This window comes from Mirounga angustirostris, unplaced genomic scaffold, assembly GCF_029215605.1.
Source record: "Mirounga angustirostris isolate CCGP_5_RB_7025 unplaced genomic scaffold, mMirAng1.0.hap1 SCAF_14, whole genome shotgun sequence".
Classification (NCBI taxonomy): domain Eukaryota; kingdom Metazoa; phylum Chordata; class Mammalia; order Carnivora; family Phocidae; genus Mirounga; species Mirounga angustirostris.
In genome coordinates this window covers 29,723,874-29,737,028 of record NW_026991722.1, presented here as the reverse complement: position 1 = coordinate 29,737,028, position 13,155 = coordinate 29,723,874, and the positions used below count along the sequence as shown (strand labels likewise).

The 13,155-nt window shown below is 35.8% G+C and overlaps 1 protein-coding gene across 1 annotated transcript; it reads right to left on the bottom strand.

The window, feature by feature from the left end:
* Positions 1–2,925: 2,925 nt before the first annotated feature.
* SYT4 (synaptotagmin 4) lies at positions 2,926–12,907 on the bottom strand. The gene is made up of 4 exons (XM_045886336.2): positions 12,576–12,907; positions 8,795–9,609; positions 6,986–7,106; positions 2,926–5,656 (listed from the first exon to the last, which is right to left on the bottom strand). Exons 1-4 carry the CDS (start codon positions 12,607–12,609, stop codon positions 5,349–5,351), a joined length of 1,278 nt encoding a protein of 425 aa, XP_045742292.1. The 5' UTR covers positions 12,610–12,907; the 3' UTR covers positions 2,926–5,348.
* Positions 12,908–13,155: the final 248 nt, after the last annotated feature.

The following is a 13,155-nucleotide window of genomic DNA, read 5'->3' as shown; positions in this document are numbered from 1 at the left end:
TAGTGGCTTTTTTCCTACTATTATTCCTTAACAATAGTGGTTTTTACAATTTTTCCCATATAATAATCAATTAGATTTGATTAAAATCTGGCACTTATAGTGGCTTACCCTTAATTAAATATTCATTGAACTTCTATATGCAATTCTAGCTACTTTAGATGTGTAAAGATCAATAAAATACATGAAGGCCTTATGTTATAATGGGAGAATAAATACATGTTCCTAAATAGCCATTTAAAATTGGTGCTGTGAAGATTATTATACAGCCATAAAGAGGAATAAGGAACTGCTCTATATGATCTCCATGATATATTGTATAGCATGCTTTTGTTCAACTAACAGAAATATGAATAAATGTACACATTTGTTTATATTAAAAATTAGAAGGATTAAATTATAACCTTTAAAAGTCATTATGTATGGGAAAAGAGAAATGATTGACTGTGGAAATAGAAGATGGGCTTCTGTTAATGTACTTTGTTTTGTAAATGGATTTTTAGAAAACTAAATATTAAATACGGAGGGCACGTGTTGTGATGAGCACTGGGTGTTATATGCAACTAATGAATTGTTGAACACTACATCACAAACTTATGATGAACTATATGCTGGCTAAATGAACATAAGAAAAATAAATAAATAAATAAAAATATGTAAATATTTCATAGAACTATAAAACAAAATTGAATTTAGAAATCAATTTCTTAAAAGCAGAAATAAAAGCAAACAAACAATCTGCTTTAATGAATGAGTTGGTGGCATACTTACATAGGAACCATCCCAAAAGACCTTACAAAGCAGTCACCTAACTATATATTCCTAGGGAGATACATGTTAAGAAAAATGAATTGCCCCCAAAGTGTGTTAAATATTACTAAAATTCGGAAATCATATTGCTGGTAGTAATGTTAGTATTAACCCTTTTTGTTAAAAAATTGTTATAAGTGGCTTCTATCTTATGCTTTTTTTTCTTAACAGTTTTATTTAGGTATAATTTATATATAATAAACTGCACATATTTAAAGTGTAGGATTTGATAAATTTGGATACATGTATATAACCATGAAACCATAATCACAATCACGAAAATAAACATATCCATCATCCCAAAAGTTTCCTCCTCTTCCTTTTTAATTTCTCTCAGTCACACCTCCCCGTACACCCCCTTCAGTTCCAAGTAAACACTGATCTGCTTTTTTATCATTACAGATTAGTTTGCATTTTCAAATATTTTCTATAAATGAAATCTACATTATATATTCTACATTGGGGGGTAGGGGAGATTATCTGGCTTCCTTAACTCAGCATAATTATTGTTAAGACTCATATATGTTGTTGCATCTTTCAATAGTTCATTTAACTTCATTGTTCAGTAGTATTCCACTGTGTAGACAGACCACAATTCATTTACACATTCACCTGTTGATGAACATTTAGGTTGAGTACAGATTTTGGCTATGACATATAAAGCTGCTATGGAAATTCATGTACAAGTGTTTATGTAAACATATGCTTTAATTTCTCTTTGTAAATACCTAGAAGTGGAATGACTGGGTCATATGGTAGGTGTATGTTTAACTTGTTAAAAACTGACCGCTTGTTCCCCAAACCAGTTGTCTTTCTCTCTCTCCGTCTGCATTTTACATCCCCACCAGCAGTGTGGGAGACACCTTGTTCTTCTAAATATTCACCAACACTTGACATGTTCAAACTCTAAATTTCAACCACTGTCATCGATGTGCAGACGTATCTCACTGTGGTCTTACTTAGCATTTCCCTGATGACTAATGCCCTTGGAAAATCTCCTCAGTGTCTCTGGTTGCTTTTGGCAACTAAAATATATTTGAACACTTAAATATAATGGCCAACTCTTTTGACATACCTGTGCACCTTCCTTACAGTTAATATGATTTGTAGGAAAAATATAATGGCAACAGATTCTAGCTGCATGCCATTTATAGGGCTGTTTTCCAAGTGTGTTAACATGGAACATCTCCATATAGATTGAGGTTATAAACAGTGGCTGATCTGCCAGTTGTGGGCCCCATAGTTCCCATTCACCTTAGTTCGTGTTTGATGGGAACACTGCAGATGTCCTGAGAGTTTTTTCTCCCCCTTTCTAAGAAGAAATAAGACTTCCATTTCCACACCATTTTTCTAACCAGATCTATCTGGTGCAAGGACATGGGAAAAATGAAAAAGAAAATAAAAGATAGTAATAGAAAACAGGTAATGAAAGAGACTAAAATGAGAAATAAGATGACCAAAGAGAAAAAAATAGATTAAGAATGGTGCTGGAAAATAGTGAAAAAGTAAATAAAATATGGAAAAGTGAGTATACTGTAGAAAGGAAAAGTCTTGGAGTATGTGGGTGGCTCAGTCGGTTAAGCATCTGACTTCAGCTCAGGTCATGATCTCAGGGTCCTGGGATCAAGCCCCGCTAAGCAGTGAGTCTGTGTGTCCCTCGCTCTCTGCCCCTCCCCCCTGCTCATGTTCTCTCTCTCTCTCTGTCTGTCAAATAAATAAATAAAATCTTTTAAAAAAAGAAGAACGGGAAAGTCAAAGAATTTGGGCACTATCCCCTTTAAGGGTCTAGCAGACCCAGTTGATGAGGACTTCTTCAGGAGAGTGGTATGGTATGGAGGGAAGAACGTGGTCAGCCAAGAATTTGAGTCAATTGCCTAAGCTCCTCAAGTCTCGGTTTTTGCTTCTGTATCATAGGGATAATAATAATTGTCCCAGATGATTGTTATGGGGATTAAACAAAATAAAAGAAGATATATGGAAGACCTTGGTGATGAATCACTAATGATTCCTATTCTATGCCAGGCGATCCATTCAGAAAACTTAAAGCTTAGAAAGAAAGAAGAGAATTCTTAGTACAGAGTCTATTGGCAAAAAGTTTGAGTTGAAATGGGTTGGGCAAAAGCAGCAATTTATTCATGTCTTACAAACATGGTCTTACAAACATCATACAGAGCTGGCACGAAAGAACAGACACCATCTCTTACACCATGCTTCCTTCCAAATCACTTCTATTGAGTTACGACATCAGAACAAGTCAGTTACTGAGTTACACGGTTCTTCAAACATAGACACCTCCCCATGAGGGTGGCTGGATTGGCTAATCAGACGAACAGTTAATTTACATGTTTCATACAGTGCAGGATTTGTAACAGAATTAAAGATATTCACATTGATATTGTAATACGTTATAAAACAGTATAATTTTCAGAAGATGATGGGATCGCAGATGTCCCTGCCTGTTTTCGATTCTAGTTTTCCTTCTTTCTTTTCTTAAAAGCAATTACAAAGAGTTTTACTCAACTTTTCACACTCAAAAACACTTTAAAATTTAAAAACTAAAAACTATTTACAAATTATTCATTGTAATTTTAAAAGTATTCGTTGTTGGTTTTGCTGTTCCACTTAAAAAAGAAATCACCCTCCAACAACCATACTTTACTTGGTACCACCGTTGCCTTCCGGCTGCTGTGAAGGATACTTTGAATCGACTCCTCACAACTTTTCAGAGCTCCAAAATATATTCTACTCCATGGCCCATGATACCAAATATACATACAATAAAAGGGCCCTCTAACTTCCCAACCACACACTAACTACGACTCACTTTGTGTTGCTTTCATAGAAATGCCATGAGGTGACGTTCTGGTGGATAAAGACAATGATTAGGGAATATTCTTTTTTAATCCCAAAGTCATCTTAAAGCACAAAAAAGAGGCTGACTTCAATCTTTGTACATATAGAATGTAAAACATTTTCTTTACATTAGGCATAGTCATAAAGAGCATGTATGTTGTTTTGAAAATGCATTTGTCATAGAATTTACAAACACTGTGATATCAAACACGTTCTCGAAAACGGCTAAGGTACTGACACAAAACCTGACTCAAAATGTAAATTTTTCAGTAGACTTTATTTCTAACTTGCATATTTAATAATTCGACTGTATCCAGTTTCACTCATACGCTCTAAAAACTCAAATATGGTGACGTGACCTCAAGTTCATCCTTCCAAGGAATCCCAGGGTGCTGCTTTGCTCAAGCAGGTTTTCACTGAATTTCAGAGCCCTGGTACTGGCAAACCATGTGAGACAGCAGTCTATAAACTGCTCCACAGACAACAGCTCAAGACACATTAGCCTAGGAAAGATAGTGAAACATACTTTGTTGTGCTAATTTGACAGCCTAAATAGATTTTGTGTGAAAACGTGTAAATTATATTAGGCTTTGCTGTATAGTTATTTTTCAGGCATTCCTTAGTTTGTTGGTTTAAGTGATGCTTTCTATCTGGCAGTGGTTAAAACTTCAGTCCTGTCTGTTTCTTTCCAAATAGTAGCTTCGTCCTTTCTGGGGGAGGACAAGCTATGTGAAGACTTAAGTCATGCCCTTTCTCTGGACGAGGGATGGCCTTGAATGCACACTTGTGTACTACACATATTTCCTTTCAGAAAGCTGCATTTCTAACTGGATTTCTAGCTGAAGTTTATTTCTTTACCCACTAACTAATCCCACAATTTCACAAAGGTAAACAGGGCTTTCTTAGACCACACTGATGTTTGTGAAGGGCAGTGAATAATTCAAGGCCGTGGTTCTTATGTGAGATCATATTTTCCAACAATTTGACTCACATATAACCTTAGGAGGGAGAAAAATAATATTTCAGCCACAGTGTTCTCAACTCAGCCCTTTAATAAAATGATTTCTCAGCTTGTTCACTGTCCTTTTGAAACAAAACCAAGTTACTCCTTGTATAATAAAATTGTATCAAATAGTTAAAACTAAAGAGAAATGACCATATACTTTTATAAGCAAGACAACAATATATGCACATGACATAATGAATAAAAACAAACTAGAGAACGTTTCTTTAGTATCTTTGGATTTAAAGAAAAATTGATTTCCCCGTCTGAAGAAAAATGGATGAATTTTCATAAGAGAAAGCATGCTTTTCAAATGTAAGTGTAAATCCAGAAAAATCACATTGTTTTCCAGTGACATGTTCCCAGGAGATCATCACCTTCTAAACCACATCCATAGCTTGGGATTGACTGCAGGATTCATAAAATGCTTGGCTACTCTGGTAACCTGCAGAAGAGACTGAATACCTCATGAAAATTTATCCAACTTCTCAAATATTGGGGGAAAATATCATGATACACATTTACAGTTACCTTCTGGTCTGCTAATTCAATCCATTTCTAACAACAACAAAAAAGGGCAGCTTGTTGTCACAAGCTTGCAATCACGTATCAGGAAAAAAAGAGAAAGAAAATTGCTCCTTGCCTAGTAAAAATCATTAAGTTCCAACTCATCATGGCTAGGATGCTACCCATCACAGAGCATATGCCACTTGGCAATTTGTCTCCTGGGACAGTCACAGATCTCTTTCCAGTGCTCTCCACCGGTTCCTTCCGCCACCGCTCCCAGGACCAACCGCCCTATCACCTCATTTCTGGACCCCCTTTCAGAATCCAAAACCAGAAATTCAACACTTATCTCTTCAAGACCCTCACAAGGAATATCAAAGACAAACAGTTCATTGAACACTGCATTGGGGGTGCATTTCTTCACATGAGTCTTCTTTTTCGAGATTCTCTTTTTGGCATGGTACAGGTTCACTTTCACATAGGGATCTGCAATGGTAAACGACAGATGTTATATGGGTAGAACCTGGCTGGAGAGCTGGTCTCAACATAATGGTGCCCTTAGACATCACTGCCTGCCAATAAAGTGAGATTGCAATGAAAATGAGTCAGAACAAAGGGAAAATATGGATCAAGCTTGGCCTCTCTATTATCAACAAACTGAAAATAAGTAAGAATGTGCAATGTGAAGAGAAAACAGTTCTAAACCACAGGATGGGACATGAAGTAGAATGGCAAGAAGAAGAGATAATATAAAAAAAAAAATTCTAATGGCTCATTCTGATTACATATAACTCAGTCCAGAAAATAAGATGGAAGAAAAAAATATTGGACAAGACCTAACCTGACTGAGTTGGATGACTTTGGGTGAGTCTTTCTACCTCTCTGCTTTTCTGTTGTACAGGCATTTAGAATTCACAATGGCAATGTCCTTTTGTGCTTTAAAGTTTGTGCTTTAATCACCAGCTGGGTTTGCTTCCTGTTTTCCAGTATTGATCTTCCCTGTGTCATCCTTAATGTGTGGATTGTAGGATCATAATACCTTATCACACATTTAATTATATTATTTTAGCCTCTTTCTGGTTGAAGCATGTGAGTTCATTTTAGCTTCCTAATCTAAACCTTTAAGATCATGTGTTCAATTACCATTATGAACAATAGTAGTAATAATAATAGAACTAGATGTTATTTGATGAAGTATATCTTTCTAGTCTTCACAATCCCCCTCAAGGTATTAGTACATCTAGTTTGTATAGAGATTATGAAACATAGCCAAGATTATATGCTAAAATGGAAGGGTTAGAATTTGAACTCAGATCATTTTAACCCATAGGTCATGTGTTCTTTTCACTGTGTGATACAACAAGGAATTTTTTTTAATTAGTCACAAAACTAAAAGCTAGTGCTTAAAGCAGAGACATAAGGAGTTAAAGGAAAAATAATAAAAAACAATAGAAGTGTAAATGTAGGCAGGCTCACAAAAATACTAAAATTAAGAACTCTTCTCCCAAACCATTGCTATATTTTTGGCAATGACCTCTCACCTCTGCATTTATCACTGCTTTCTGCTTCAAACCCACACAGTCAGACATCTACCATGTATTAGCAATGGCTTAGATCTTAGCAGTATGTAGTTTTCTTTTTCTTGCTAATGGCATTGGCTCACATTGTTATTTCATTAAATGAGAAACAGAAAAACAATCACATCACCTGTGCTTGTGAGTAAAAGGTAAATTAAAATCATGTTGGTTGCTAACTATTTTGCCCAATGTATTACTCACTTATACCTGAGACTGAATCTTTCAGAAGCATTCTTACCTGAAAGTCCAGACACATCAGATTTAGGCAGGTGTCGAGCTTTTAAAACAACCACAGTGAGAGTATTTGTAGTGGACTGATAGCACAGAGAGATCAGTAACTCACCCCGTCCTGAAGACTTCTAAACAAAGAGAGATGTGGTGTAAGTATTTTTATTATTTTTTTGTTTTGAAATGTGTACTTATAGAAACATTTTAAAGCAATATAACACTGTTATTTAAATGTAATTTTCCTACTTATTTTTATTTTAATATGCTAAGGAATTCAAGAGTAACTACAATCTTTTGTACAGTACTATCACCTTCTAAAAACGACTGGCTGCCATCTTGTGATGGTTTTAGGTACTACAGGATGTTAAAATACGTAATGAGTGAGCCACACCCATTACTGAAATCTTCAAAAGGGTAGAGTACAGCCTATACAGAGGTGGTGGTGTTCTTTACTTTTGATTTTTAATTAAATAACTACTTTTGAAGTTATTAATAGACAATAAAAATTGTCTAATTATTTGAATGGATCTGTGTAGGGCAAAATGACTCGTTAAGTTTGACTTGATTTCAATTTTTTAAAAAGTACTGATATTACTGGAATTCGAATTCAGACCAACAGAAATTTATTCTGACTGCTACCATCTCCTGCCCCAGAGGGCTGATGGAGTTAAAATTCTCTGTCCCCAGCCCCGACTCCAAGTCCTCATTCAAATCCAAGAAATGAATTAAGTATTAGAAGGAATTGACCCAATTTTTAATACTTTGTTTTTGGAAAGTATCACAAGATCCTTCTTTGTATGCTACTTAGATTTTATTTGTACCTTAAAGACATTAGGTAAGAAGACCAATAACTCAAATTACAAGTTCTACCTGATACTAATACAATGTAAACTCAGGGCTAGATTATAACTAAGAATGATGGCTGGCCAGAGCTCCTAAAACTTCAATCTACATACAAAAACTGACATGGGGTCATTATATGAATAAGCAGCCCAAGGAGAACAAGAGTAGGGAATAGATCTTTATTCCTACTGTGCCGCTAAACAGCTCGGTGTCTCAAGCTATTGAATTTTCTGAACCTTGACTTTTCATTAATTTCAACAAAGAAACGAAGGTGAGCTTTATGGTATTCTATAAAATCATGCCTTAGAGAAACAAATTACTCTGAAGTACTACAGTTTAAATCAATTGAGTTCTATATTTAAAGGGGAAATAGGATTAAATTTGATATCTTATCATTTTGGTAGTCTCAGAACTACCAAAGCAGTATAACTACAAAGGCAGAGTAGCTCACTTCTTGTCATACAACATAGTGATGAACATTTATAATTCAATATGATGTGATGTCTCCTCCTTGAAAAGCAATTCCATGACAAGTCAATACAACTTCCAAATCCTCAGGATAAATTGATTTAATTTTAAATACCAATTTTAAATTCAATTATGCTGACCTTGAGACATCTTTGTTGACTTGTTTATGAATAAGAAATATTTGCCTGAATTTTAGGTTAAGTGGCAGTCCTAGTCAAAATACTTATGATAGAAATTAACAGAAATATTTATATAAGTGTTATTTAAATATCCATAAAGGATGACTATTTATTTTATATAATTAAAATACTTCAAGCATTTCAGCTGTAGATTAAATTTTCTTTCATCTACTCTAGTCCCTTGCTCCCCATTTGATTATGATTAATAATAATTAAACATAGTAAAGATGATACGTATAAAACTTATCAGTTTAATGAAAATCCCCTAGATAAGAAAAAGCTACATAAAAGATTGTTTATAAATACTTTAAACACTAAAAATGAATTACCCTAACATTTCTCTTGATAATCTCTCTGTTCATTAACATTTTTCCATCAGATAATTCAATTCCTGCAAGAGGAATAAGGACTTCTCCAATGATGTCATCTCTTGAAAACCTGTCAAAACTCAAAATTGTGAAGTGCAAGGCCAACTCTTGGATCTGGGTGTAGAGGATCCCATAGAATGTAAAGGTCTCATCAAAAGCTGGGTCCAAGGTCTTTCTCAGAACTCTGGTTTTCACTTTATGTTTCTTCTCTGGGAGGATTGTCATTTTGATGTATGGGTCAGAGGTCAACGACTGCTCATCCATGGCCGGCAAGCCACGGGCTTCCTTGATATTCACCACAAATGCTTTCTTCTCAAAGTTGTACTCTAAGGAGAAGAAGAGGGTTCCCAGCTTCTCCTGCTTCTCTTCTGAAGTAAGGGAAGTGTTGGACTTTAAGCTATCAGGGGAAAGAGCCTCTTTCTCCCCTTCTGAAAAGAGCTTTGGGGTCACATTCTCCAGATCAGAAGGGCTACTAGCTTTGAGGTTTGTTTTGGGAAAATTGCCATTGAGATCTCTCTTCTCAAGGTCAAGATGTAATGAATTCTTTGGCACAGCTGGTTTATTCTTTACTTCATTTTTCTCATCTGCTCCAAACTTCTTCTTGCTACTTAGATTTTCAGGATAAATATCAACTCCTTTTAGGACGTGCACAAACTTATATGGAGGAGTCTTGTTAGACTTGGATGATTTTCTCTGACAGCAGATCCATGCAAACAGAGAGACTGTGAAGACCAGGCCAAATGCACTGAAGATCCCCACCACTGTGGGGATTTCATCTGAAAAATCAAATGACCAATAATATATATTAAAGGAGCGGAGTTGGAGATAAGAGCCTGTTGGAAAAGCATGCTGGAGCTGGCAATTGCTGTAGGTTGCACAGATTGGATTACTTTTTGACTGTTCTGGGTATGAGTTATATATATATTGCATATCACCTTCAGGAATAAACACATACACTGTGTGACATATAGAAAAAAAATTCATTATGATAGAAACTTCTTCATTTCAGTAGTTTTTTCATAAATAAAATAAAAAGATGAAACTGGGCTTAGCTCAGGGATGAGGGATGCTAAATGACCCTGACCTACCTTTGTTTTCTCAGATAACATGAGTCAACTATAGCATGATAGGTCAGTAGTAATTTCATTATGACTTCTTGACATTTTGAGGCTTTCCAGAAGCATCAATTTTTACTGACTATGAAACTCTAAATGCACATTCTTCAAATAGTGAGAAATTGTGTATTCTTAGTAGTTCATTATTTATCCTGGATTCAAGCAGGAGACATCTAGGGGCTAGTGGTTTCAGGAATTTTAAGAAATGAAGGAACATTATCTGCTATTATCACAAACTCATCAATAATTTCCATTCCAATTATGGAACACTGGTAAGAGAAATGTTACATATATTAGGGAAAAGAAGAACAAAAAAAGATGAACAACAGGGTATTGATATTATATAACTTATACCGCTGCGAACTCCTTGTATACAGACCCAAAATGTCTCAAACACTGAATTATCCAAAGTACAAATTAATTGTACCTAAGTGGGATAAAAATAAAACAATGGCTACAAATGAATCATCATTCCTTAATATGTATTGAGAAAAGTGAGTATAGATAATTTAGAGTTCAATTTTATCCATAACTGATTTTTTCTAGCATTTTTCCACATGGCAAATGGTAATAAAATTGAACTTGGCATTCTTTCCTTGAATGAGGGCACATTAAATTACTGACATTAGGTAACATCGATTATGCATGAAGCTTATCATGTCCCATATGTAAGCATAGTCCTCCAACAAATGATTAGTAACATTGTGTAAGTAAAAGCAGTATTGCTATATCTGGACACAGTGCATCAGTTGAGTCAATGTTTAATATAATCATAATGAATATAACTAATGTAATATTATCTGCATTGAGTTTCATTCTTATCTATTTTTATCCCAAATAGTGAATAGTAAAGTTAGAAGTCCCAGTCAGGAAAGGGTTAAGGATTGTTTGAATAACCCCTGAAAGAACAATCTTTTGTTACTCCCCTTCCCCTCCCCCCAAATCTTCTGCCTATCTACTTCATAATTTCAAAACTGAACTCAAAGAATATAAGAATCAGTAATGACAAATAAGAGCAGACATATATAAGAAGATTAAAAAGTAACAATAAAAAATTCCATAGTTTAATTAGATCAAGAAACTAATCATGTAAAGATGAAAAATAAACCTTTGAATTCCCCAAGTAGGAAAAGCAGCAAATGCTACAGAGAAAGAATGAGGCGAGAGCTAAAGATAATCAGCTAAACTTAGTATCAGCTTTTCAGTTTTTCCTCCTATTCAAGTCTTTGTGGGGGGGAAAAGAATCCACTCCTGGACTCTCTAATAATCCAAGGCCAGGAAGCAAAACCAAAATCATGAACTAAGGCAATTCTTAGCCAGTGCTAGGAGAACAATAAAAGCAACAGAAAATGATCCTTGTTTTTTCCTAAGTAGACGGATGGCCCAAGCTAGGACATATTTTTCCCTACCACCATCTCTGAAAATGCCTCAGTATTAGAAAATTTCTTATTTTCAAATCAGAAATCGGGAATAAACATCACAACAATATAAAACTCAGTCACCCAAATGGAAGGCTGTAAAGGAAACTCATTTCTGAATATAATGTCATAGATTGTCTCTATCCAATACTTATGTCACAAGGCAAAATATTCAATATATCATGGAAAGACGCACGTACTCCCTGTGTATTCTCTACTGATAAGGTCTTAAGCTTTTGAGAGTAAAGACCTCAGTCATTTCACTCAGTTTAATAACAATTATCATGTACTCATAGATATCATTTCTTATTCACAAACTTCCATAAAATTCCGATTTTTTTTTTTGAATACTTGTAAAGTAAGTAAAACTCCATCTCTTGTCTTTGGAATATAATGGGACCTAAAAATACTACTTTTTAATTTGAAGTACATCTGATTTTATTTACTGAGAGAAGGAGAGCAATAGTGCCAAAAATTTGGCATAGGAAAAGGGAAATTGAACTGGAAAACAGGATTCCTAATTCTACTTTCCAGTATCTTTTAGTTAACTGTTTGACCTGCAACACTTCCCTCATATCTCTGGGCTTTGGTTACCTCACCTGCGAAATGCAATGGACCAAGCCAGTTCATTTCAAATATCGCTTTAACCCTAGCATCATAGGATTCTGTGTCTTCCACTAGCAACATATTTCAAGGATACAAGAAAAACATAGCACAGAAAAACAACCTTATGGTACACTCTATAATAAAATATACATCCCAAACCGCCAACATACAAGTTGTTTTATACCAAGATCAAACCCTTATGTAATCACAGAAACATTGGTTTCTCCTGGTAAGTTAAAAACAGATTTACCTACAAATAAAAATCACCTACAGAATTAATGAAACCAACAACAAACAGCAGACTCCTTTCCCTTACTTAGCGCGTGCTGCAATTTACAGAGCTACCTGAACGTTTAGGAACTTCTTGGATGTAAAATCTCCCTAGCAGAAGGCAATTTTAAGGAGAAAGATAACAAGGGAGAAACAACAGAGATAAGCCACGATTGCCCCTTTACAGTTCTCATTTTCTTTTCAGATTAACTACCTAGGAAATCCATATTCAACAACCTCTGGAAAAACAACAAGAACAACAACCACAACATCACAGCCCACCCTGGAGTATTCAAAAAACAACCGCAGTTATAAGTTGAGTAACTTGCTTACCAAATTCTTCCCGGCTGGTAGTGATCGGAGCCATTTTTTGCTGCGTGTTCTGTCCGAGGTGCTGAACGGAAAACTCCCTGGCTTGATTCACTTGCCTGGATCTGAAGCGCCGGCTTTCCCGAGTGCTGAAAACAACAGCGCAGAGCTCAGGGGACCTGCGCCTGGAACGGGAGGAGGCAAAGAGGGAGGTCCACTCGCCTTCGCACAGTGATTTGCCACCCCTGTTCCTGTTTTGGCTCTTCTGAGAAGCTCGTCTCTGAGACTCTAGACGTGGCTGAAGCCCGAATTGACGCAATCCTGACGCTACAGGGTTGAAATCAGGACCTGCCCTCCTCCCCTCCGCCCTCCAAGCCTCTCCTCTCCTTCTTTCTTCCTCCCTTCTCTCCTGAGGATTCAACACATACTCATCAATTATTTTAACTGTTGGACTACTGGAGATTAGCTTTGCTAGTCTGTGGGGGCTCAGAGGCGCAGAGAGATGAGCCCCCAAACTCATTCCTGTCAGTTTCTAATATAAAATCTTCTGATCATCAAGATCAGTAAAAGCCTGTCTGTGAGTTATCAAAATAATGCAATTTAC

Excerpts from the sequence above, each read along its gene's own strand:
- SYT4 (XM_045886336.2), bottom strand. The coding sequence starts at position 12,609 with ATGGCTCCGATCACTACCAGCCGGGAAGAATTTG. Across the intron at positions 9,610-12,575 it reads TACCAGCCGGGAAGAATTTG|ATGAAATCCCCACAGTGGTG; the intron begins GTAAGCAAGTTA and ends TTGATTTTTCAG. Across the intron at positions 7,107-8,794 it reads TTATCAAGAGAAATGTTAGG|AAGTCTTCAGGACGGGGTGA; the intron begins GTAATTCATTTT and ends CTCTTTGTTTAG.